Genomic DNA, 26859 nt, shown 5'->3' on the forward strand with positions numbered 1-26859 from the left:
CATAATGCAGCTCTACAAAAGCATGACTTGTGAGTTTAAGGGTTTTATTATCAAAGTCTTGTAAAACAATTTCAGAAACTGTACATCAACATGGCACAGACTGTAGCCTACTTTTGTTTTTTAACTGCACAAAAGTGAAGCTTGTAACTAAGAAAACAGTTGCCTACCTAGTCTGCATATAACATGGAATCACTGTGCATAAGATACTACTGCAATCAAAGTAACACAAATTTATTGGTTTTATACAACTTGAGATCAAATAAAAGTACATTATCAAGGAGATCTGTCGTATTTTAAAAGCACATGAAGGTCAATTTAAAATGCACCACCACTTTCTCTTTAAAACTAATAAAGTTGAAAACTGAAAATCAGGACGAGGTCATTTTCTAGTGATGGGCTGCGTTCACTGGTAGAGTTGTGAAATAAATTATTGGGAAAAAAATGTAAGAAGCTATGAAAAAGTGAACAACTCTAATTCAAAACATCATATTTTACAGCCAGTTTTATTTGAAAAATTTTTACTGTAATTTTAAAGCCTACTTAGCCATCAAAAAAGGTTAGTGCATATATAACCTTTGAAAGTTAAACAAAGCCACAAAAATTTAGCCACAAGGCTCAAAAGGCTTATCTATCACAAATGCTTTTTTCCAGATGTAACTCTAAGAATGTTAATTTGTCATGTCAACAAACAAGACCATTAAATAGGTCACCGTGTCAGAAAGTTTCATGACATTTGGGGTAACATGCAATCAGTGCATTCCCTACATGGCTCTATCACGGCAAGGACTCAAACTCTAGAAATACTCTAAGTGAACGCACTGAGGATCATAGACAGAGACAATCCATGCCTGTTGGAGATGCATGCAGCTGTTCATCTGTGTTAGAAGCAGCAGTTGCACAGCTGCTTGATCACGCAAATGGATGTAACCATGGCAATGCTGGTCACCCAGGTACCACTTTATAGCATTTGCTATAAAGCACTAGAGGTCACGATCAGGTGTTCTGAAGCCATTGGTAATGTGCAGCTGTATACACCTAGGTGAGATGAACACACACAGCATTAGGGATCACAAAGAATGACACTGAGGCCCATCTGCAACCAGCGTTGGGCTCAGTCACTCATATCCATGTCTTCTTCGTGGTGATCATCCCCGTTCACTTTGGACTCTCGAAGGTCGCCCACCCCCTTCTCCACAGAACATTCCTTTGTTTTAGGGGATACTGCTTCTGTTGGTCTCTTTTCCTCTTTCTTTTCCTTCTCACTGTCATAGCCTTGCTCCTCTTCATCATAATCCCGAGTCACCTGCTTTGCCAAGGAGAATGGGAAAATAAGCTTCTTCAAAGGAAAAGCACTTCTTAATAAAATAGCAGCAGCACCATGGTCAGGACCCCAGCCTGTGTACTTACTTTGACGTCTTTGTCACTCTCAGACTTCCTTTCTCGATCCTTCTCCTTGTCTTTGCTCCTCTTCTTTTTACTTGTTGACCGTTCCCTTTCATCTCTACTTCTTTCTTTGTCCTTATCTTTCTTCTTCTCTTTTTTATGTCTAGAAAGAATAGTTAAAACGTGTTTATAAAGTTGTATCGTAGGAACTTCTGGCAGTTTCATTCCTAAGTGAGCCATGGGTCGTAGATGATGAGCTTAATCAAGCTCTCTATAAAGAATGCAAAGAGCCCATTTTGAAATACTGGGTAATCAAAGTAAGAATTTAAGCTGGATAGAACCCTAAAGTGCCAATCACCCCAAAAAAGTGCACACTAAAAATCTCAAAACAATCCCTTAATTTCCTCCCACAGAAAATTATTGTATTTATATTTAAAAAAAATCTAATAGTTAAAAGAACATTAGTCCTAAATATGACAAACCGGACATAAACACATGAGAACCCTACCTCCTTGGGGATGGAGAGCGGGACAGTTTTCTTTTAGGAGACCGGGGCTTTTTAGGGGATCTTGTACCACTCCTACTTCGCCGTCGTCTTCTTTCTCTAGAATCACAAATGTGCAAACTAGGCTTTAAAATATAGTGTGGTCTCACCAGCTCCACTAGGAGCTTCCACAGCCCAAGACCTGCCTCATAATTCTGTCTTATGCAATAAAAATCTCAAGCCTAAGAAAAGACTATCGTGATGGGTAGTTCCGGAAGGAATTCTTTATCATATTTATGTAAAATGTGCCCTACAGCTAGCACTCTAGAGTGTTTTTACTTTCTTGATGGTATTTTTGAGACAGGGTCATAGGATACAGTTTATATTAGCCTTGAACTTGCAATTTCCTGTCTTCAAGGACACCAAAGCTTATTTTAGTTTTCTTCTAAAAATTTTATAGTATTGACTTTCAAGTCTTTGATCCAACTTTTCCAAGTTTTTGATAAACATGGCACAAACCTTCTGGCACATTCATGAGTGGGTCTCACAAATGCTGTACCCAAAAATTTTGTGAACATCTGATTGAAATGGAGTTGAACATTCTGAATGCTTTCTATAAAATTTGCCACATCACTTTTATCTTGACTGTAATAATTTATATATAGTTACTGGAGCCTTAAAATGACACAGTCAGCCCCTTTAAAATTACTCCCATTCATTTATCAGCAACTTATTATCTGGGACGTAAACATTCTTGAGCATAACACATGACTATAGTAAACATATCACAATGAAGCTACTCGAACTCAGGATCCCTTAGTCATCAAGACATGGCTGTCTAAGCCTCATTTTTTTTTAACACTGAGGTTTTTGTCTGACTCTGGACTTCTTTGTGGCCTGGTGAAAATAGTCATGGCCCAGGCCTCAGGTGCTGCTGCCTTACCTGCTTGCACTCCGAGATCGTCTGGCTGTGCTGTAGCTTTTTGGTGGAGTTTTAGAACGTTTCTTTTCTTTATCTTCTTTCTTTTTGTCTCTAACAAACAAAATTTAATAAAGTGTGACGACTAACAAGTCATTCATTCAATGTAATCTCACTCTTATGACAAATGGCATATTTGTAATAAAATTTTTCTAAGCTTCCCATTTTTCTTGATAGTTAACCTAGAACTTATCTCCAATAGAAAAGTGGCCTATCTACTGAGAAAAGTATTTAAGATGCTGGCTAGTTTCCTGTGTTTGGTATTGAATTCAATGGGCTTAATCACTGTTGCTGGGTCCTTTTCACTTGATCAGAAGTTCCTGAACTCTGTCACCATGTCAGAATCCAATAAAACACCACAGCCAATCATTTGCTATCACCTGTTTCCTTCAATGCACACATGCAGAGAAAAACGCCCATCTCAGACTAAGTCAAATCTGGTACCTTTTCCTACTACTGCATACTTTGCCGTAGTCAGTGACATCCAGAAACTCTCCCACCACAATGGATAGGTATCACACTACACTCAGTCCTAAAGCTCCTTACAGATCTCTCCCAATTAATTTCTACTTAAATCCCACATTACATACTCTCTACCTTTTCTCCTTCCTAATCTGGTCCTTGTCCTCTATCAGCCATCTTCTCTTGTCAAACAACCTTTATTATCAAATCTCCCAACGGGCTCCAATATACCTTTTCAAGTAGACCATGCACTGTTAGTCTTTCAAGGCACAAGTGTGCACTCTACCTTTATATTCTCCCTTCAGTAACTAATCAATATACCTGAATTTGTATGGCTGTCACTGAACATGGTTCCTTCTTGTGTGACTATTCCTTGTTCTCAATATATTTATTTTTAAACTTACATTTCTGTATGAATTTATTTGCATGCAGGTGCCCAAAAGCTAGAAGAGTGTGTTGGATGCACTAGACCTGGAGTTACAAGTAGATGTAAGAACCTGGTGTCAGTTCCAGGAACCAAATCCTGGTACCAGCAACAAGTACTCTAATTGTTAAAATCTCTTTCTAGCCCCAAGACTAGGCCAAACCACAAACGATCTTTCAAGAATCTTTCCAACTACTAAGGATGACATGAAGGTAAATGAACAAGAGCACTAGTTGTCTGCTTAGAGCTCTTTGGCACATAAGGGATATCTAGGAGTCCTAAAGCCACACCCACAGCAGTGACTGAATGGAAAAGAGAGCCAACAAGGTAGGTAACTAAGAAATGTTAGAGCAGCTAGTGAGATGGCTCAGCAGTTAAGAGCACTTGTTGTTCTTACAGAGGACTTGAATTCAATTCCCACCACCCACATGGCAGCTCACAACCACTGTAACTCTAGTTCCAGGGAATCTGATTCTCTTAGACTCTGTGGGCACCAGGCATGCACATGGTTACACAGACACACATGTAGGCAAAACACTCAAACACAAAATTTTTTTTAAAACGGCAAAAAAAAAAATTAAGAAAAAAAGATAATGTTACATCTTCAGGGTGGCAGGAGACAAGAAAACCAAGAGCAGCATCCTCAAGCCATGTTTCTTTTTCATCCAGTCCCCTCCCCATACCTCACCAATTCTGTAACAAAGGAGCACAACACTGGATTTTAAGGAACTGTGGCTGTTGAAACTGTTCTGTACAAATGTACCTAGCTTTGGATGTGCTCCTTGACCTTCTACCCCTCTCTCTGGAATGAGATCGTCTCCGTCTTGGACTTTTGGATCTCCTTCTACTCCTGGATTTAGAGTGTGACCGCCTCCTTGACCGGCTTCGTGACCGCCTAAAAATGTAAATCAGTAATAAATGATAATTGATATAAAATGTTCACTGAACCCATCTCAGAGATAAGAGCTAAGCATCAATCACCGGGTAATTCCCCTCTTCAGCTGTGACCATCATTTAGCCCAGTTATCTTCCAGACCTCAGGAACTACTGATGTGTGTTCAGGATGTGCATCAGCACAGCCAAGGCTACATTCTGAGACTAAAATAAGTCCCCCAAAGAAAACAGCAAAAGTAAACAAAAATAGTGCAAAATTTGAATGTAAAATCCTATTTCTTCTATTAAGTTAAAACTTACTGGTAAAGTACAACAGACCCTTGTTTTGGGGGGTGATAAGTTATGTTGTAGAGCTATGTAAAATGATATGGATTAGCAGTTATGACTTTCACAATGTTTAATAAGGTCAATATAACCTATGTAAGCTAAAGTACATTGACTTTATTTTTTTAAAGTGTGAAAGCAAAGACTCCTAAGGTTGGAGGGAGACCCACTCTGCTACAAAAAACAAAACCTTACACATTACCCTTGTAAAGGAATAAACAAATATACCCTTACAAAACAAAAGGGTGTAACTAATGCAGGAGATAAGAACAAATTCACTATGCAGATCTAGATCTGACTTTGGGTAGTAGAGTCTAGATCTAGAACACAGGGAAAAGTTTCAAGTTACTAGTCCTTTTCATGTAACTGTAACATTTTAGTGTTTCCTATCAGTGAAAGGACTTAACACTGCTTTGGTTTTAAGTAGGAATCACCTATTCACCCTATACCTTTCTTCTAAAATGCTCTAGAACTCCATGAGCTGCAATAGTGATTAGAGCCACTTTACCTAGGAGGTGGTCTTCAAGGCACAACTGATGGTCAAGAGAGCTAACCTGTGTCTGGAGGATGAGGGCGTCCTCCTCCGCCTGGAGCGTGACCTTGATCTCGAATGTCTTCTCTTTTCTTCCTTCTTGTCTGATTAAAAAAAAAAAAAAAAAAAAAAAAAGCTGTATTAAGAAATGTTTAACTTTGTGTGTGAGATTCAGGAATCAAAGTCCAGCCCTCCAGGTGTCCAGAAGCACATGTAACCAATGAGACGTGTTGGCCTTCAAAGAATATTTTGTCTTTATTTCATCCTTTCTAGGATACCCTCAAATGCTATAAATAATCATATTTCCACTCTGGGAAGCTTCATAGACAGGATTCCTCAGCATTTAGTAAATCCTATGGCGATCTGTAATTGCCAACTAAGGTTTCGTCTGCTATCTAACCTGAAATGCTCTTGAGGGCTCAAGCATCCCCACATAAGTCAGCTCTGTGGCTTTCTCATTTTATCTTTACAAGTCTCTACTGAGGGTGGTCTACAAATATACCTACTATTTAGGTACTAATATAAACATTTCAAATCCTGATCCAAAGAAATGTTCTCATTATACATGACTATGCATGTATGTATAACGTATATCAAGAACACTGTCTTTCTCTAGCACCTAAGTATCATTTGTGTCAAAATTTAAACCCAAAGCCACGACTCATTCTCCTGTCCCTATTCCTTAGTGACAGAATCCAGCTTTTTCTTAATACATGACCCTTCTTCAAGGCCATTCTCAACTGTACACTTATAGAAACATTTCCAACTCAGGATCTAAGAGGCAACTCAAGCCATTGCCCTCTTCACTTACTCACTATTACCAATTGATGCCACTAATTTATTTGGTCATTTCATTCATAAGCTTTAATTTACAGGCATTTCACAAGTAAAACCACACAATCATAGAATTCATTATGGGTAGCCCAGTTATTCCAGCCTCAGTTTGTAGCAGAAGCATTTAGACCTTCTATAGCAGTAAAACCCAGCTGCGCATCTAAGACTACTATCACTTACTTGACACCTCATCAGATGATACGCCTACAGCATCTGCTATCAGTTTATTATTTATACTTCAAAATTACTTCCCAAGTAATAACATTTCCACTTACTAAGGAATAGGAGTTAAAAAAATGATTGAAACATTTATTTAAAAAATTGTGCTTCATTACCACAGATTTACATGTATATAACACACATACACTGGGACGATTCGTCTAATCAACCTCAAAAAGACAATTTGTCCAGAGCTAGTTTAGTGGTGGTTATACCTGCTTAGCATCCACAAGCCTCCAGGTTCCCTCTCGGCAACTCCTACCACCACCCAAAAGTATCTGATTGGCACTCTACTACATGATTTTTCTGTCTCAGAATACAGAAAGTCTTAAAAACAAAACAAAACAAAAAACGACAAGAATGTTATTCAACAACTTTTATTATGTAGACTATTACCAGCTTTACCAAGAACTAAAATTTAATATTCAAGGAAAATGTGTATGAGCATTTTACCTGGCTCAATCGCGGCAGAAATCAGGGACTGGGCTTCACGCACTCTCTTCATGGCTTCTTCTATTTCTTTACTAGAGGTGTCTGACTTCAGACTTGGTGAAACAAGACCAGCTGCTACATGATTCAACCTAAAACAAGAAAATAGTTTAAACAGGTATGTTTCACAACATCATCTTTGTAAATAATCCTTAAAAGTAAAAGCAAAATACTGGGGACAACCATTTTAATAAGCAGCATGCAGTGAAATGGCACTTTCAAATATTTACAGAGATCTGGAGTTAAGAAAATACTTGGGAAAGCATTACCTTTAGACTACAGATGGGGAGAAACTAAGGCAGTGGTCAATAGCTCACAAACCTACACATGAAATCTTGACCACAAAAGTTAATGATCTGTCTTTAAGTGCTTATACATGCAAAAAAGAAAAAAAAGAAAAGAAAAGAAAAAACAAAACAAAACCAACAAACCAAGCCCAACAAACTAGATAACCTCAGTTATTGGTGGAGAGAGAGGGATGTCATCAAGAATACACACAAATGGCCCTTGAGATGACTCAGTAAGCAAATACTCTTGCTGTCAAGCCTCATCCAACTCCTTAAAACTGTCTTAACCTCAATACACACTATAGCTTGTATATATGCACAACACCCTCCTAAACAGATTTTTTTAAAAAAGAAAAAGCAGGGTTTTTTGGTTTTGTTTTTAAAAAGAGTGCTGGGTATGGTGACACACTCCTTAATCTGACTATACAAGAGGTAGAAGCAAGCAGATCTCCATGAGCTTTAGGATAGCCTGATCTACAAAGCAAGTTTCAGGCCAGCCAAGGCTATGAGAGTGAGCATAAGAACCCATGATGAACTGGTGCTACTAATATGCTGGGCTGTGGGGAACAGTAACCAACTAACCCATGTGCTTTCTCCTTCCATGTTCCCCTACTTATTAATAGTGATATCGACTAACTCCAGGGGACATGGAATAAAACTCCAATTTAGTCTACATTGAAAAGCCCATGAATTTGTTATCATCAAGGAAGAAAAAATTCTAAGTACTGGGGTAAGAGTTCCTATAAGAATATAGTAGTGTTAGTCCCTAACATGCACTTCCTTTTCTAATTCCCACCTCCCTCAGAGCTCAGACTCTGATCTAAAAACCAAGATTTTTTTTTCTCTCTGGTCCCTTCCCCAGGCACTTATATACGTTTCCCAATTCAACACACATACTTTGCCACAATAAATGCTTAATACTGGTACAGAAAATGCTATGTGTATTTTATTGAATTTTTTTTGAGTGATGTAGCCAGTTTACATTAGACCAAGCTGGCTTTGAACTTACAGAGATCCACTTGCCTCAGTCTCCCAACTGGTAAGATTAAAGGTGTGCACCACTATGCCTGGGCTCTAATGTGATTTTGTATAAACCATCAAAATACAACTTTCATGCTATCACTCTATAACAAGCCACTCACATTCAAAAGAAAACCCTTAACATTTGGGCTTATTTTTGGATTCCCTTTCTTGTTTCTACAATGTAATACATAATAACGTCTTAAGCATGTTCTAGGATTAGCTAATTTTCTTCTGTTAACAGTAACTGTTATATATGTAATGTATAACAAAGTAACTGTTCTCAACTTGGTGTGGTAGTCTACACCTGGAATCCCAGCATTTGGACAGGCTTGAGCACACAGTGAGCATATGGCAAAACTACATTACACAGTTAAGACATATTTCAAAAAGAAAACAAAAGTAAGTGTTCTTTTGACAGTTACACAGTATAAAACCAAAAGAGACAAAGGAGAAAGCTTACTTGGGATCAACAGTACTCATAAGTTTCAATAGCTGGTCTGCAGCAAGGGACTAAAAAAAAAAAAAAACCCAATGAGCACACAACACAGTGATAAGTGGCTGCTATTTTATTTTCAAGTTTGTTGAAAAGTTCTAGGACAAACTGGCAACCTATAAAGTGCAATGCTCTGTGTATATCCATGGAAAAACGTAAAATGCAAATTATGAATCCTAACAGTGGGTGACTTTGTGCCTAAAGCTATGGAAGAGTGGAGAAGCAAGTTATCAAGACTAAGGCTGAGCAGTCTAGGTTTACAAGGTCAGATCTTGCTTATCCTAAAGACTTAAGAGAGAAAATATGAAACTTCTTAGAGTAGTAGAACATCTCTAAAGTAAGAACTCTGAGAACAAAATATCCTTTAAATGTGTGAAGAATTAATGACTGACATAATTCAGTGGTCATTTAAATCTCTTTCAAACGAGTCAATAGAATAAAAAGATTACTACAACACAGGGCAAACCAAAGTTTAATGAAATAATACAAACGTAAGTTTACAAATGAAAGGTATTGAGATATACCTGAGAGTTCAAGTTTGTTCCTGGAAGCCCAAGAGCAGCAAGGGCAGGATCAAGAGCTGGAGCTCCCAATGCAGCCAGGGGAACAGCGCCAATCTGTAACAGTCAAGGGTTTTGTATATAAAACATCTTTAACTTTCAGTATTGGGTTAGACACCAGCTTTTTCATTTATGTAGGCTATGTGAATGACTCAATGGTATAAAACCATTACTGCCATGGTTCAAATTCAGCTGTATAAAATATCTAAGAACAGGATAACTATGTCCCAGTAAACATATATCAACAGTAAGGAAGGTTGTGGTTTGCAGTTCTTCACATCTGCCCATATGATGGTTAACCTTTCCTTTTCTTATAAAACATTACTCCTCTAAGATTTATAAGAAAAATGGTCTTCTCAATAGACGCTTGAGTACTCACTGCATCCTCAATGAAACCCCAGCTCTGTGCTATGATGATGACAGGACTCTCAGTACTCTTCTGGCTGCTGTCATGTATGTACGCTGTCTACTGACTATTGTTCAGATACTGACCATGGTAGAGGCTTTTTGGAAGCCCCTGTATCTTGAACAATGAGCACACAACACAGTGCTCATTGAATTTTAGCACTATCTTTGAGAGCAGACTTCCCCAAAAATCCACTTAGCCACACTTTGAAAGTGCAAATCTCAGTTCTAAGTCCTCTGGTCAAAATGTTTCTTTGTGCTCTTGTTCTGCAGCACTGTTCCTCACAGGACTGTTATCTCCTCATTAGATGTACAGTAACCTCCACCATCCCTTCACTAATCATCCCTTGTTTCTGATTTACATTGCCAAGATCCTGTCTTCTTCCTGGCAGAAGTTTTAATTAAACCACAATTAAATCAACACAAACATGCAAAGTCTTACAGAGGCAGTCTGACTTTCCACTCATATGCTGAAGTCATCTATTGTCACATCATATACTATCACAAACACCACATATACCCTTTCTGAATTCGATGGAGTAAGTACCTGGGTAAGTGGGTTGGGGGTAGGCAGGAGTCCACCACCAGGCAGAAGACCTGCCACTGCATTAGCTGGTGCCAATAGAGACAAAGCCTTAGTCTCATCAGGAATAACTCCTGCAGAGAAACATCCTTGCATGAGAACACACTCTCTTTGAAGACAGAAAACACACAAAAACACCCAGAAAATGTCTCCCTGATACACCACCTGAGTTTGTTGAAAGTACTTATGTTCGCTAAAATATAAAGTTTGATCTCTATGATTATTTATCATTAATTTTATGTCAGAATGAAACTTCAATGTGTGAAAATTTGTTTCCTTTTTCTCTACAATGGTTAAGTTTCTAGAGTAAAAAAAAATAGCACAATACACACTACTGTTTTGTTAACACTGCCAAGATTTCATCACCTGTACTCGATTTTTAAGTCATGAACCAAACGTAAGCAAGCACAGTCGGTTCTCCAGGGGTGTGCTCTCAACTTTCAAAAGCTGTTTTATGAACAACGACTCGTGTCGGCTGCTTCACTATAAAGCACACAGAAAAATCAAGATACACAAGACAAAAAAAGTTTGATTTAGGGGTTAATAATATGGTACAGTTACTATGATTTTCTTTACACCTACCATACAAATTTTGTAAAAATTAAAAGAAGGAAAGTATGTAAAGGAAATATTCTGTTGGAATCAAGAGTAGGGCTTTTGCTGACTCGACATGAATATGAATGTTTCTGAAGGTCTCTGAATACACAGGGGAAATGTGTGTAGGGGGAGTGGAGGGGTAGGGAGGGAGAGGGAGGTAGAGAGAAAGAGAAGGGGATGTAGAGAGAGAAAGGAAGGGAAGAAGGGAGGAGAGAGACAGAGAAAAAGAGAGAAAGAGAGAGAGAGAGAGAGAGAGAGGGAGAGGAGAATAGGTAAAACATGGCACATTCCTTACCTGTACAGTAAAATGCTTTAGGTTCCAATATGTGCCATGCTAACCATATTAAAAAATGTTGCTATATAGTGTCAGTTCAATATCTAACTTGTTCAAAACTCCTTAAGCCCCAAACCACATGTATGCCTGCTTTTAAAGCCTAATCTGTGTATTCAGATAAAATCTAGAGGTCCTAAGACAAATTATTTATGTAGACAATTTAATTCTATCCAACAGCAAAAGCCCTATACAGATGGATTAATCTGTTAATGTGCCCAAGCCCCCAAAATGAGAGTTCAATAATACAATTAAACTACATATTTGCAAATACCAGTAGTATTTCTGTAATACATATTAAGAAACTGCATCTCATCATAAAACATACAATATGTACAGGGCACTTAAGAGAAACTGGATAAGCTGCAGAAGAAAACTGTTGGGTGGTATTTTCAGCAGGGCCTGGTATATAGTTCAGGCTGAACCAGGGAAAAGAACTGTAAAACACAACAACAAAAAAGAAAAACCACTGTTAAATAAAGGTAATGGTTCCTTCCACCTACACTGAGAAGTGCCGATAATATAAACAAATGTATACTACACAGCACTGCTATCTTGCTTGTGTCAGAGCTGTCATCAATTTAGATACCAAGAGTTATGGAGGGAAGGGGAGATGATCATTTGAATATAGGGCATTAATGCATCAATATTAACAAACCTACAAAGATAAAGGGATAATTTTGCATGCAAAATTATGTCTCAAGAGGATATATTAAGTATCAACATATTACTCAAATTAAGTGCATCTGCAACATTTCTGGCAAACTAAAATCCTCTTGAATTTATTGTGAGACACCTGAGAGAAGATCTGCATCCATTAAAAAAAGTCATGCATCTGATCCTCTGATTAAAAAAGGACTAAAAACAAAACTACAATTTAAAAATAGCAATGAGGCCCCTCACCAGTTAATTTTCATGCGTCAAGAGTATTTTTTTTTACTGCTGCTTTGATAGAACCATGAAATACTGCATGAATGTGTAGAAATGAAAGAAAAAGAAACAGACAAAAGAAACAAACATTAACCAAGGAACCTAGATGCCCCCAAATCTATTACTAATAAGAGCACCTTCCACATTCAGCTAGCTTTATGTTTTACCAAGTGAGGCTGCTATTCTTACCGTATACTTTTGGTCTATTGTTCTAACACACTGACCAAGAGCCAACACCAAGTGTTAAGGGCTAAAACCAAGTGAATGGTGACAAAGGGATTGAATATATCAGTTTACTTGTGGAAGTAACATTAATATAGCACATTATACCACAAATTAAATGCAGCAAAAACAGATTCCTGAACTAAGTATTTCTACAGCTCTACACATACTCCCCAAAACCTCACTTTCAAAAATACATCTACAAAAAAATTACTATGGCTTAAAATAATTATAAAGACCCAGACATATGATATACTATATATTCCATCCCAAGCTCATTGCATTATGGCTAACTGAAGCACTCTGTACATTACTCACATGACATGACCGTCTCAAGACCTACTGTCTACTTTACTCATCCTGAATTGAGTTCTGTAAGTTCTCTGTTGGTGTAAGGTGGCGGTTAAGTCTTATCTTAAAGAGGCACACTGAAATAAAAGGAATTGCTTATCCAAAATACACTAAATCAGCTGCTCTCTGACTTTTCTTTCATAGAAACATTGTTACTGGCCTCATATCTCTCATTTTAATACACTGTTACCAAAATAGCATGCCTTAACTCATCTCCGAATATAATTTCTTTAGAAAAACCAGAGGCAATTCTCTATGATTAGACATTTCACAACTTTCACAAAGTATAGTGGCAAATCTTCACATTTGTCTTCAATTATCTAAGAAGCATCTAAAAAGCAACAATTACAAGATACAGCTTCCACTAACCAGTTTATTAAAGGAAAGGGAAAGCACGTAGATGATGGACAGTATATTAAATTATTAAGTTAAAATCAGTATGTATATCATGTCAATGATTTCCTCAAATAAAGATTTATAGTTACCAAAAGCAAACCAAGCAGCAGTTTACTGGGAACAACCTAACTGTAAAGTATGCCTTAGAAAAGTTTTACAAAATGGCATTAAAATAGTGCTGTCCTGTCACAGTGGCTTTTTAGATCCAAAAACCTGCTCATTTTTTTTCTGTCAAATTACTTTAACAGCCTAAAACGTAAAAAGAGAGAAAATGCAGTTAACAAATGGTGACAGCAGGAAACACTTGGGGGCTCGAGTGCTCGCTGGTTTAGTTAGTGTCTAGAGCCTGCAGCTGCAGAGCACCCACTGTGTCCAGCCATCTGGGAGGGTTTTGCATGTGCCTTCTCCACTACAAAAGTCACACACACAACAGAGAGAAGAGTTTATTACTTTGAGAACAAGAAATCTGCCATAAAAACAAACACCCAGTGCCCATCTGGCACCTAAACTATAGGAATATTAAACTTTTACAAAAACTAAAATTATTGCAACCCTTGGTATACTGGAATTCAGCATGGGGTTTTTGTTTTTTAAGGTAGGAGTGAGTGAGAGAATAAAGGAAATAAAATTGACATAGCTACTGATTTTAGAACAAAAGCATCATGCATTAATTTGAAGGTTTCTATGTGAGAATGATATGGTATAAATGTTTACCTTTGGGACATCTTAATAATACTTAACATTAATATATTTCAGAGTTTGGAATTCAGTTTAAAAACTTAAACATTTTAAAGATAGCAAAAAGTTAATTACCTTATAAAACAGACTTTATTTCTCAGTTTCAGAATAAGAAAAAAAATCTCCAAGTAATAATTATGGAGTGCAGTATAACAAGGGTTTCAAAGTAATGCTTGGAATCTGACAGGCTAGAGATGCTTACTCTACATCTACACTGTGGCCAACGGCCAGGCAGGGGTGCCCACATAGGTAGTGAAACAAAGCACAAACCTTCAGCATATGGAACGACTATCAAAGCTCTGTCAACGAACACAGTGTTTGTCAGATGCTGTGCCACAACTGCTGAGTCTGGATCATGGAACTTAACAAAGCAGACACGAGAGGAGACGGGCAAAGGCGAGTCACTAAAAGATAAAGAAATATCATTAGAGAAAAACAGCACTGGCTAAAACACATATACACCACCAAAATGACAATGCCCAGGTAAAATTACATAGATGCATGTTAATTTGTTTTAACCAGTTGAAAAGAGAATATCTTGCATGACCTGATGACTTAACAGAATGAGATGCAGTGCAGACATGCTCCTATAATCAGCACTTAAATTGTAACACAGCAGTTAAAAAACTGTTTCTTAAGTCAGAGAGACAACTATATCATTTTAGTGACTGTGCACACATGTGCTTGTGTTGCTTAAGCCCAGGGTAGACACTGAACCACTAATCTACACAAGTGTAACTTCACAGTGTAACAAATGATTTAAGATTTTTTACTTCAAAGGTAGAAAGTATACCTAAGGAGGTACAATGGCACAACCTTATAATTCCCATCACCCAGTAAGCTGGGACAGAAACTATAAATTCCAGACCAGCATAGGCTACATTGAAACCTTGTCTCAAAACAAGAAGCCAAAAAGATCCATCTATTTGATAATCAATGAGCACCCTTGACCTGAACAACAAACCAATCCAACACCTTGACCCTACATCTGTAGAATATATAAGAATTCTTTTTAAAAAAAGATTTGTGTGTGTGTGTGTGTGTATATGTGTGTGTGTGTGTGTGTGTGTGTGTATTGTCACTGTCTTCAAACACATCAGAAGAGGGAATTGGCTCCCATTATAGATAGTTGTGAGCCACCATGTGGTTGCTGAGAACTGAGCTCAGGACCTGTAGAAGAACAGTCAGTGCTCTTAATCACTGAGTCATTTCTCTAGCCCTATATAAAAATTCTTAAGCACTTTAAACAAGGCTTTCTGGTCTAAAGCCATTGTCAGACAAAATAAAAAGCACATACACATTTATACATGATACGTAGCACCTCCTCTCCACACTACACTTTAGGAATCGGACATTGCTTCCATAGACAAGTGATAAAGTGCAAGGTGAAAGATGATAGTGAAGAACAGGCTTTTAAAAAGATATAATGGGTCAATTCCTAGCATAAAGGCAAGGGTTGCCTCCTAGACCCAGACCACAAGTTACTTGGGAGACCAGTTCCCTGGGACAGTAACAATCTCATAGTCCCTGACTGTGGGAAACCCTATCCAGGCCCACTGACAGCACAGCAACATTAACCCTTCCTTCTACTTTAATTCTTCCTGATATGTGAATATCAACTTAGGGTACAGAACCAAGCAACAAGGCAACTGCACCCACAAAGCTGAATGCTCAATGTTTCTAAAAGGATACGGCTTTCTTTTAAGACAGGGTGTTATGTAAGTTCAGGCTAGCCTTGCAAGACTCCTGATCCTTCTGCCTACACCTTCCTGCTTAGATTATGTGGCTCAATAAACACACTTAAAAAATGTGTCTAGAATTGAAGGAAAAATTTCAATCAGAAACAGTGAAAAGACACCTGTTTTGTTTTTTTCTGTCACTGATTTTTAAAAAATTTTAACTATTAAATTTACAAAGTTCTTCAAAATGAAGTTACCTTCTGTTCTTAAAACCCAACAGAACACCACCTTAGGAAATTATAGGCATTTTTTTAAACACTGTTAACTGGTGTCCAATTTGTGGTAAAAATGCACCCCCCCAACCACCACCCCAACAAAAACTCAAACCAGTTCTTAGAATGAAGAGATGGTTAAGAGCACTTCTTGTGGAGGACCCATGTTTGATTCCCAGCACCCAGATGGGGTCTTACAACAGTCTATAATTTCAGTTCGAGGGGAGGTAGTGTACTCTTTTGGCCCCACATCAGGCATACACACCGTATGGACATACATGCATGCAGAACACTCACATACTGAAAAGAAATCTTAAAAAAAAAGAGAGAGCATTCTTGAAGTGTATATAAAACAATTTTTTAAAAATCAGAAAACATTGCCTTCAATATATATCCCACTTACCAAATACATTTTATTCTGTGTAAGGACCACATTTAAAAGCATAAGTATCTTTACCCTAAGAAGCAAGATAAGAAAAACAGTTCCCTTATGCTTCTGCTGCTGAAAGAATTTCAAAGTATCTTCTAAGAAGCACATAGAAAATCGTGAATTCTAATGTTTAGCAAGAACCCACTGAATCAGAATCTCCTTCCCAGGAGGGACTTCATTCTTAAGATCCCCCTATTCATGGCTACTCACCTGTAAGAACTTGTGGTTCAGGTTATTACACTAGTCTTTTAACACTACTTTAGTACTGTGTCAGCCACTTCTAAGCAGAAGACCTTTGAGCTTTATAAATAAAGTATCTCTGAACCCAAAAGGCAGCACAGTAACAATTACTTGAGAACAATTTTACTGATTTCACATGCCTCTTCCTAATAATGAATAACTCATTAAAGTACATTTTTCTTGAAAAGTGGGGGAGATCATTAAAATGATCACTGATCATGTTTGGTCTGTGAAGGTTTCAAATGAATAATCTATCTGTTGACAGTAACCTTCAAGTACAGTATAACACTGACATTCTACACTAGGATCCTTACCTAGATAAGCATACCATTGTGAAACTCCTTTGAGAAAAACTAAATACTTTATTATCCACTTCAACAATGATACCACCATGCCTATAATCATAGCAATTGGGAAGTAAAAGCAGCAGGAGGTCAGCATAGCTTATGTTAACACCCCCTTAAGAAGCCCTTGCCTGGCCTGAAGTGTTTTAGTAGGTGTGTATGGGACATGCATTCTTCAAAACAGAATGCTGATGAACTCAATAATCTTGGTCTATGAAAGGGAGGAAGGCTAACCTTATTCTGTGAATTGATGACAGCTGTTGTGTTACTGTTTGAAGGTGAGTACACAGTAACCTATTATCATTTCAAGGAATAAACAAACCCCACAACTATTCAGCTTATGATGGAATTAGCCATGTCATCACAAAAAAAGCAGAGTCAAGTCCACCATAACCTCCTTTAAGGTATTGTCCACTAGCTAGGTCTAAAAGGAAAAACAACCAATCAACCAAAAACAAAAGAACCCAATACAATTCCCACTTTTATCTTTTATAATATAGTATAGAGATGCTTTGGAGAACAAACAAGGTGAGTATCTGCAGGACTAAAATCACAATTAAGTTGAATATATATATATATATATATTTTTGTTGCTGTTTTAATATTAGTTTTAGGAGTAATCTGAAGGGTAGGATGTGATGAAACAGAGAGCATCAACTCTGCTCTAAACAACAGTTCCTCAAACGCTTTGAAACGGTTAACCTAACCTTTGCATGTTTTCTCTAAAAATTAGGAATACATCAATGTCAAGCACTAACAGTTACATAAAAATATTTCAAGTAGGGAAGTCATGAAACGTAATAATTAACACATAGGCTTGTAAGATCAACTTCAGCACGATTAGTGACTACATACACAACAGAAGACTATGATGATTCTAATTTCTTATTCTGAATTTAAGAGACAGCATAACTCCTCAAAATCTGGTTGGTAGTTTTTACTAACATTGACCATTATGTTCTCACTAAACTCTTTCTTTCTAATTCTTTCTAGAGGATATACAATTATTTCAAATGTGTATTTTCAACTTATCTTCATAACTTCTTTGTTCTTTACAATGAAGACATTCGTTGAATACTATTGCAATAAAAACTACTTTTAAAACAAGACAAAACCCACATAAAACCTAATTCAAATGTAAACATTCTGTAAATTATTTAAGCACACCAGGATTCAGCTATGATTAATTTCTGAATTATATAAAAACTTAGCATTCAGGCCTATTGATTTAGCTGTCTGTCGAAGGGTTAGGGTTTGATGCTCTTCCCAAGTTTAAAAATCCCTTAAGAGCAATCCTGATTTACAACTAAGTGAATATAGCAGCAACAATTTTACTTCCTTTCTGAACAAAGAACTGAATTAGCTTTTCTTTTAAAGGGGAGATTTAATCGAAACATTAAGTGCCCAAAGCAAAATGATGGTATAAACACCAAGAGGAAAAACATTCCTGAAACTCCACTCTGGCGCTCATCCCCGGCCTGAGGCCTGGCGGGTCCTCCGATTTTCCATGCAAGGCTCGGCGGACCGCGCGCCTCGCCTCACCGGAAGGGCCGCGGGCCCGCAGCGACCTGGTACTCACTCCGGCGGGAAGAGGCGCAGCTCGTCGATCTTGCCCAGGAAGCCGAAGAGCGTCCGCATCTGCTCTGAGCTGGCGCTCGGGGACACGTTGGTCACCTGGATCACCTCAGTGCCGCCGCCTGGCCCGCCACTGGGGCCTGGGCCCGGGCCTGGCGCGCTGGGAACCACTGCCGTGCTGCTCATGGCGCGGGCTGCCTCCTGCTCAACACATCAAACACAAGACAGAGTGAGAGCGCGCGGCACCGGCCGCCGGCCGCACACAAACGGCCGCCGACCTCGCGCAGCGCCGCCGGCCCACAATTCCACACGCCCGCCCGCTAGCGCATGCGCCCAGATCCCGGAAGTACGCGTCCAGTTCGTGCTCCCGCAACTGTCCCGGCTGTGCCCACCCAGCTGAGCCACCTCAGAAATGGTTCCTGCTTACTCCACATAGCACCAGAAGCATTTTCAGGCAGAATCCCTCCACCTAGCCGCTGAAACCCAGCAAAGACAGTTTAAAACACGCTCCCTGGCTCTCTGTAGGCTCACTGAACTTTAGCTTACCTTTACAAGTTTTACAGTTAGTTCTTCAATATATTAAAGTATATGGTCACCAGTTTGAAATACACCTGCTTTTTTAACACGCGTATTCTTCACTACAAAAACAAAACGAAAACCCTTGCCTTATTTCTTAAGCCTCATCTAAACTATTCCAGTTCTCTAACATAAAGACACAAAATTACTTTCATGCCTTTATCCAAGCCACGAAGTTCCCTTATCTCACTGCCACCTGTTATTAACAGCACTGCTTCTGTTATTCAGATGTATCCCCCCACACACAACAGAAACTAGCACAAAGTTTCAATACTGTTTAGTGAGCCCTGAACACCTGAACACTCACACCAACCTACTTTAATTAGTCATTTATCTTACAGGCCACGCTAATTTATTTGACTCAAAACTTCTTAAAGCTAAAAATCTCAGAATTTACACGGAGAGTTACAAATCCCTACACTGGCAGATAATTCTTGGCCAATACTGACAAGGATGCAACTAGCTTGGTTAGTTCTACTCATTAGTTCAGTGACTTAGTTCTTAAGCACAGAAGGGAGGGGCTGATTAATGTGCCTCATCAGTTTTTTTTTTAAATGATCACTCATCAATCACTCCCAAGATAGTGTTAAGTAGTTTCTCAATGAATCAGAGGTATCACTCACTGCTAATTACAGATTCTCATAGCTCAACGTTCTTAGTATCAGAAGTACATACAATGCACTATACATGCAATAGTCAATGACAGAACAAAGAGCACAATGACAAGAGCTCAAGCTTTGTCTTTTGATTTTCAGGGTTATTTAAAATCAATTTATTAGAAAGGCAGGTTCATGAAAATCTTAATATTGTTCTACATTTCAAACAAAAAATTTTATTACTTATACTTATTGTGTACGTGTGTCCCATGGTGCCCTTTGGAGGCATCAGTTCTCTCCTTCCACCATGTGGGTCCCTGATCAAACTTGAGTCCCTTCTACATATTTCTTTATGCTTGATGTTTTTAAATAAAATTATAGTTAAACCAAAGAAAAAGCTCTGTGATAAAATATTTTAACCACAGAATCTGATTTATGTAAGACTTATTGAGCACATTTATCGATGGCGTTTGATGAAAAAAGGCTAGCAAAAAGCAATTTTATTTTAATGAATTATTTTCAAATATTTAATAGTTCTAAAATAAAAAGCAAAAACTTCAGGAAAATTGGATTAAAACATTTTCATTTCTAAAATCTACTGTTTTCCCAGTCAATCAAATAAGTAACTGAATAATTTTGACTATCACCATAGATCTACTAAGTTGAATAAGCAATGAAATACTTATCAATGTTAATGACTTTCACATAAATAATATAGTTAAGAGCAGGTGATGAAAATATTAAGACAAACAGCAAGTGTATCCAGTCTATGCCAGTTTAAGTGATTTTAAGATTTGCCAAAAAGACAAAAGAAATACAAAATCTGGAAATAGGCAACAAATTCTTCTCACCACTACTCCAGTATTATAAAAGGCATCCCAAACTTATAAACTTCTCCAAATACTATGTCTCTACTATATTCCAGGAATTTCTGAGATACTAGAAGTATAGTATAACATACATAACACAGAAAAAAGACAGCCAACGTTCCCAATCTATTGGAATTGTAGTTCTATGACAAACTCTCCATAAGCAAACATAAAGATGTAAGAAATGCATGTACTAAAAAGGCAGGGCAGATGTAAAATCTGCAGATTTTAGAACACAGACAGAGCCAGACATTTGCCTTGTGAATTTTTCATCTTAAGGCCCTACAGAAATGTCAGACTTTCTTCACTGCTACACAGTTGTCATTTACAAAGTACTCAACTGAGAGTTGCATAATTGAGTCACAAAAAAATGCAAAAAAATGCAAAAAAAAAAAAAAACCAACCCACCCAATCTCATGCTTTAAATAAGTATATGCTTTTATGTTGGATCACATCCATAGCTATCTAAAGGTACATGTAGATGGCAGGCAGTTTGGACACTAGTACTTTCACAAGTATGAAAGTTTCAAGAACTATGCACAAAGAGAATTATCAACTCATCTTTTCAGACAAGGTATGGAAGACTTTGATGTTTGAAAGAATGTCTCCAGAAGCTCAACCTGACTTGAAGCTCACTGTGCAGCAGAGAAAGACCTGCTTCCTTCCACCTCCTAAGTGATGGGATTACAGCATATTCTAGGACACTCCCCATTCCTAGGTTGCTTTTTTTGTTTTTATTTGTGTGTGTGTGTTTGAGACAAAGGTCTCAGCTGTAGCCCAGGTAGGTCTTGAACTTTTTGAAATGCTCCTGCCCGACCTTTCCAAATGCTGAGAGTACAGGCATAAATCATGTCACCCAGAAATCCAATCGAATCTGAATGACAAATATTATCAATCATATTAACAGTCTATTTCTAATCAAAATTGGGTGAAAGAAAAAAAAAAAAAAAGCTTTGTTCCAAAATGCAAAATCCAAACCAAACAAAAATAAGTGAAGCACAAAAGCAGGTGGATCTCTTCGAGTTCAAGGCCAGCCTGGTCTATGGAGGGGGTTTAGGGACAGTCAGGACTACACAGAGAAACTGTCTTGAAAAACAAAAACAAAAATTAAGTAAAGCAAGTGTTTTAATTATGTGTGTGATATGTCTTCATGAGTTTCATGTGTGTGCAGGCCAGAGGATGATAATGGGTGTCTTTCTCAGTTGCTTTCTAGCCACCCCTCCCCCCAATTTGGCTTTTTAAAGCATTTTAATGACAAAAGCAATTTGGAAACCTAGCCACACTAGCCACAGTAAAGACATTCAGTCAGAAATGCCTGAATTCAGAGTGCACAGGTGTACATATGTGGGGGCACATGTATGCATGTACACAGCGGATGATCTTTGAAACAGAGTTCTTCTTGATACTCGGTATCATATTTCTGCACACCTTATTTTTTTGAGATAGAGTATCTCATTGCATTTTGGAAGTCACTCACCATTAGCACTAGTCAGCTAGCCAGCAAGCTCCAGAGCGCCTCCTGTCTTCACTTTCTCAGTGCTGGGAACAAGCACAGCCCCACCAGGTTTTTAACTTATATGCTAGGGATCCAAACAAGAACTTCACTGAATGAGCGAGCCATCTCCCTACAGCTTTTATTCTCATTGTTGTCTGGCAGTCACTTGTCAATTCTAGTAAACTTTTTAAAAACTAAGAGAGACTAGTGATTACTCTCAGCATTCCTCTATTATCTGAAAAAATCTTTTCATTTTGAAAACACTATCCTGTGGTAATGCTATTTATTGCTTACATGAAAGAGTTAATTTATGCAGCGTATTATATTTATATTTCACATTTTAACATGGCAAACTCTTACTACAAAGATTATGCACTTAATGTTAAAACCTTAAGCTATAAGAATACTGTAAAAAGTTGATATTTGTAAACTATTAAGTGATAGTAAAGATGTCCCCTCTTCCCAGACAGATTTGGGATGTCTGCCTGACTGGCAGCATGCTTATAGACAACTGCTAATAAGCAGTTCTGATAACACTGAGAACATTTCTGCAGAAAACTCTTTTAGGAAGAGTGTCATTGTGTTTTGAGAGCATTATTCTGATTTACAAAACACACAAATACTTGAACATATCTTCAATAAACAAATTAAAATTATTGTGGTATGACCCAATGAGCCATAATGAACACAGAAAGTACATATTTGGAATAAACTCAACAGCAGGCACAGTAAGCAGCAGTCTGTAAATGCCATTAGCCTCAGTCTGCTCAGCCTAAAGCCTAGCACTCTGATGACACTGATCAAATAAGTAGCTTGTGGAAGAGAAAAGATGATAGTAATACTTCTGGGAAGTAAGGAGAAAGGAAAGTAAGGCCAACATCTCTAAGATGGAAAATGAGCATCTGTATTAATGGTAAGTAAACTGAGTGTAGAGTGAAAAACAGGTATTTCTAGATGATGGACCACAAGAAGAGTTTACACTTCTGGATTTAAGTATTCCACAGTATATGCCAATACATTTAACTGTGGGTTAGTTGGTTGGTTTGTGGAGACAGGTTCTCACTTAGCAGTCCAGTCTAGACAAGTAGTCTTAAACTTGGAATGATCCTCCTGTCTAAGTCTCCCAATACTAAGGTTACCAGTGTGAGTTATCAAGCCTGGTCATACCACTGCAATACTTTCAGCAATGGAGAAAACAAACAAAACAGTTCAGATAGACAAAAAACTGTGGGTCAAGGAAACAACAAAAGTAACTAAAACACCCAGAAATCTAATCATCAAAGCTTAAATTAAGAGTCTGTGATTTTCAGTAAACTATCAGATTATTTATACTTTCCTTTATCAACTTAAATAAATTCTAGAAACATCTCAGAAAGTAGAAAAGAATATATTAGAATATAATAAACCATATATTAGAATCATGAATGTTGGAGCAGTGTGATTGGTTCCTCATTCACAAGCATGAAGAGAAGCAATGAAACACAAATACAAAATCCTAAATACTACACATTTTTTTCATCAAAACCAAGATGGCTAGCCACAACTCCAATACCAATAACAAAATATAAATCAAAGCTACATTTAAAATTGGGATTCAAATGCTAAATATGCCTTGTCTTCAAAGGCAGCCCTGACTGCTTTTAGAAGTCAGCTGTTACAAAGACAAATCAAAAGTTGAATTGCAACCTGAAAATTTTAAAGCAAATAAATATGTCCTTTCAATAATATTTAACATAATATCAGCTTTCATAGATAAGGCAATATTATGAAATATAAGAATGATATTGACTAAACATCCTTGTCACAAAAATAAACAGAAACGTCTGCAAAGCAAGTTCTCTCTGCTTATTTTGTATTTTACAAACAAGTGTGCTTAAAAACTCTGCACAAATTAACCTCTTTTTCTCTTACTAGAACTGAAACTACTTATTTTAGTAAGTCAATCATCAGCTACAGCTTTCAACTGTGAAAAAAGTCTAATATATACACAAGATTTCATGAATAACACAGCCATGTTTAAAAATGTACTATTGTATGTTAAGAATGGATTTCCCTATCTTTATTTGATAGTAAGTTTTACTTTCTGTTATGAAACAAAGTAGCACTTTCTGGGTGACTTGATTGCTTATGTTTTTGGCATCTTTTTAAAAAAGTACTGTCAAGAGACATTAAATAAAATGCATATAATAAACCATAGCCAAACACCTCCATAACAAAAGGCAGGTGTGCCTAATTTTCAGCAGGACAGAGAAGGGCTCCTTTTCACTATTTCGTAGAGCTGCTGGTAGAACCCAAAGCCTTTGTAAGATATGCAAGTGTTCTATAACTGAACTGCATCTCAGAAGATGTGATCTTTTATTTTATTTGATGTTACTTCAATAATGCAGAATGTCTAATTTAAAAAATATTTATTTTTATTTATATATGTGTGTGCCTGTATGAGATTTTATGTGCATCATATGTGTGCAGATGCTGGCATCAATAATATTCTCTGAAATGGAGTTATAGGCAATTGTGAGCTGTCTGATGTCGGTGCTGTGAACTGAAACAGAGCTCCAGGAAGAGGAATAGGTGCTTTTAACCACTGAGCCTTCCAATCGTCCCCATATTGTCTAATTTTTAAACCAGCAAATACTTTGAGTGCCATTACTGAAAAATGTGTTTCATTTTAAATGCATTAGTCTTAAAGTAATTCAACTATCATAAAGAACTAGATCTCAATACTACAGCCACAGATATTTTATAACAAGCTCAATTCATGAATTAGCTTCCAGTCTCCATCAATTAGCAGCAAATACATAATTTTCTCAAATGCAAAAGATAATTTTGGCTATAATTTATTTTCCACATGCTATAAGCATAATATACAATATATTATCTATCAACTTGTATTAGCCAAATCCTTATGCCAGTTCAGACCTATTGATACAGAAATATGCTGGCACTCACTTTTAATCTTAGCACTTGACAGGCAGAATGGATTTCTTCAAGTTGGAGGCCAGTGTGATCTACATAGTGAGTTCCAGGCTAGCTATGGCTACATAGTGAGATTCTGTAGACTCCAAAACAAAACAAAACAACCCAAAATACATTTAGGTGAAACTACATGTGTGGTACAGAATCAGAATGAACAGACCACCCCAAATCTACTTTTCAACTAACACCATTGTCCTCGTTAGGGTGACAAGAGTTATGCAGTCTTCTCCTTGCATATGTTCCTTACATTTAAAAGAATGGGGAAAAAAATCGGGGCTGGAAAGATGACTCAGCGTTTAGGAGCACTTAATGTTGTTTTTTTTTAGAGCACCAAAGTTTGATCCTGGCACCCACACGGTGGGCGGTTCACAATCATCCAATAACTATAGTCCCAAAGGATCTGATACCTTCTTAGGACAAAATGGCAAACAGCAATACACATAAAATAAAGTAATTTAAAAAATCATTTCTGTGATGGCTGATGTTATGTTGATGGCTAACTTTACGTTTAAAAGTTAAAATCTGTGTACTTAAAAGAACACTAAATCAAAACTGGATCTCCAATGTTAAGGATAAAATTTTTTTACTGCTGTTTCTATAAACATGTTCTGCTTGTACATAAACACATAGTCATTTTGCATGCTTTGCCTTTATAAATCCCCGAGGTGGCTTGACGCTGCATTCTAGTGAATCTCTATCCCCAGACCCATAACCATTTAGCAGGTAAAGACGTTTACTGTCAAACTTGGTGGAAAAAGAACCAAATCCATCAAGTTGTTCTCTGACTTCCAGAGGCACCAGAACACGTGAAACCCTATTCATATGTACAAAAACAAACACTAAGCTTCAGAAGAATGTAATATAAAATCAATTTCAGTCAAAGAATTTGGTGCAGCGCTGGACACAGGATTCACGCACGGCCTTGCCCACGTTAGGGAGCTACATCCCCAGCCCAGAATAGTTGAGGGCTACTTGTTCGTTTGAGGAAATACATCAATACGTTGTAAACTCTAGGAAAAACTAAGCAGGAAATCGCTACTTATGAAATACAATTTTCATTTTTGTACTTCCAACAAAAGCTACGCATTTAAAGTTAGTTAGTTAGTTTGTTTATTTCTTTCTCTTTCTTTCTTTTTTTGTTTCTCTGTCGCTCTGGCTGCCCTGGACTCGCTTTGTAGACCAGGCTGACCTCCAACTCAAGAGATCCACTTGCCTCGGCCTACATAATGCTGTGTTTAAAGGTGTGCGCCACCAGGCCAGGTCAGTATTTACATTTTCATTATCAGAAATTATTTTTAGAACTTCGTAAGATTGGATTATCCATAAATCAGTGAAAAATGAGCTTCATAAGCGTGGGGTCAACTGCATCAGTTAGTCTGTTAGCGGGTAGGTTTCCAAGTTCAAGCTGCTCGTAATACACCACAGCCTTTAGCTGTCAGGTGGGTAAACATCTTAAGGTCCAAGCTTCGTGTCTGTTACTCGCCATCCTGTACTCCGATATCAACTCTAGACCACCGACTCGCTGAACCCAGCAATCCCTAGGCCTGGCGCCTAGGGCCACAGGCCGCGCCTGAGGTTTCGACGCCGCCACGTTCTGATACGACGTTGGGTAGCGCAGGCGTGCCCGACCGCGCTGTGGAGGGAGCGCATGTCCGCTCTGTCTCCCCTGCCCCGGCCCCGAGGACCTCTCAGCCCATTAGGCGCACTTACCCGAAAGAAGTTTCTCCTCAGTGCGAGGTTGGTGAGGGCAACGGAAGGGCTCGTCGGTCCTACGGCCCCGGGAGCTGGCGGTGACGACATCAGCGCGCGCAGCTAGGGCAAGGCCCGGATTACTGCGAGCCGGAAAAGGCGGGGTTATCAAACTGTG

General features: G+C 37.9%; 1 protein-coding gene and 1 long non-coding RNA gene across 8 annotated transcripts; both read right to left on the bottom strand.

Moving 5' to 3' along the window:
* Positions 1-27: 27 nt before the first annotated feature.
* Positions 28-26849, bottom strand: Srsf11 (serine and arginine rich splicing factor 11). 7 transcript variants are annotated; one of them, XM_076933442.1, is made up of 14 exons: positions 26703-26800; positions 19027-19118; positions 18485-18681; positions 14211-14344; positions 10340-10449; positions 9352-9444; positions 8795-8844; positions 6989-7116; positions 5505-5586; positions 4496-4627; positions 2811-2900; positions 1892-2008; positions 1408-1546; positions 965-1306 (listed from the first exon to the last, which is right to left on the bottom strand). In XM_076933442.1, exons 3-14 carry the CDS (start codon positions 18664-18666, stop codon positions 1112-1114), a joined length of 1452 nt encoding a protein of 483 aa, XP_076789557.1. In that variant the 5' UTR covers positions 18667-18681; positions 19027-19118; positions 26703-26800; the 3' UTR covers positions 965-1111. The 7 variants fall into 7 exon arrangements, with proteins under 7 accessions (XP_034355496.1, XP_034355495.1, XP_034355503.1 ...); XM_034499605.2 differs by lacking the exon at positions 19027-19118 and having other exon boundaries at positions 28-1303; positions 1892-1987; positions 26703-26849; XM_034499604.2 differs by lacking the exon at positions 19027-19118 and having other exon boundaries at positions 28-1306; positions 1892-1987; positions 26703-26849.
* Positions 11575-12331, bottom strand: LOC143442168 (uncharacterized). The gene is made up of 2 exons (XR_013110189.1): positions 12207-12331; positions 11575-11740 (listed from the first exon to the last, which is right to left on the bottom strand). It is a non-coding gene; the product is annotated as an uncharacterized LOC143442168 (long non-coding RNA).
* Positions 26850-26859: the final 10 nt, after the last annotated feature.

This window comes from Arvicanthis niloticus, chromosome 4 (assembly GCF_011762505.2).
Source record: "Arvicanthis niloticus isolate mArvNil1 chromosome 4, mArvNil1.pat.X, whole genome shotgun sequence".
Taxonomy (NCBI): Eukaryota; Metazoa; Chordata; class Mammalia; order Rodentia; family Muridae; genus Arvicanthis; species Arvicanthis niloticus.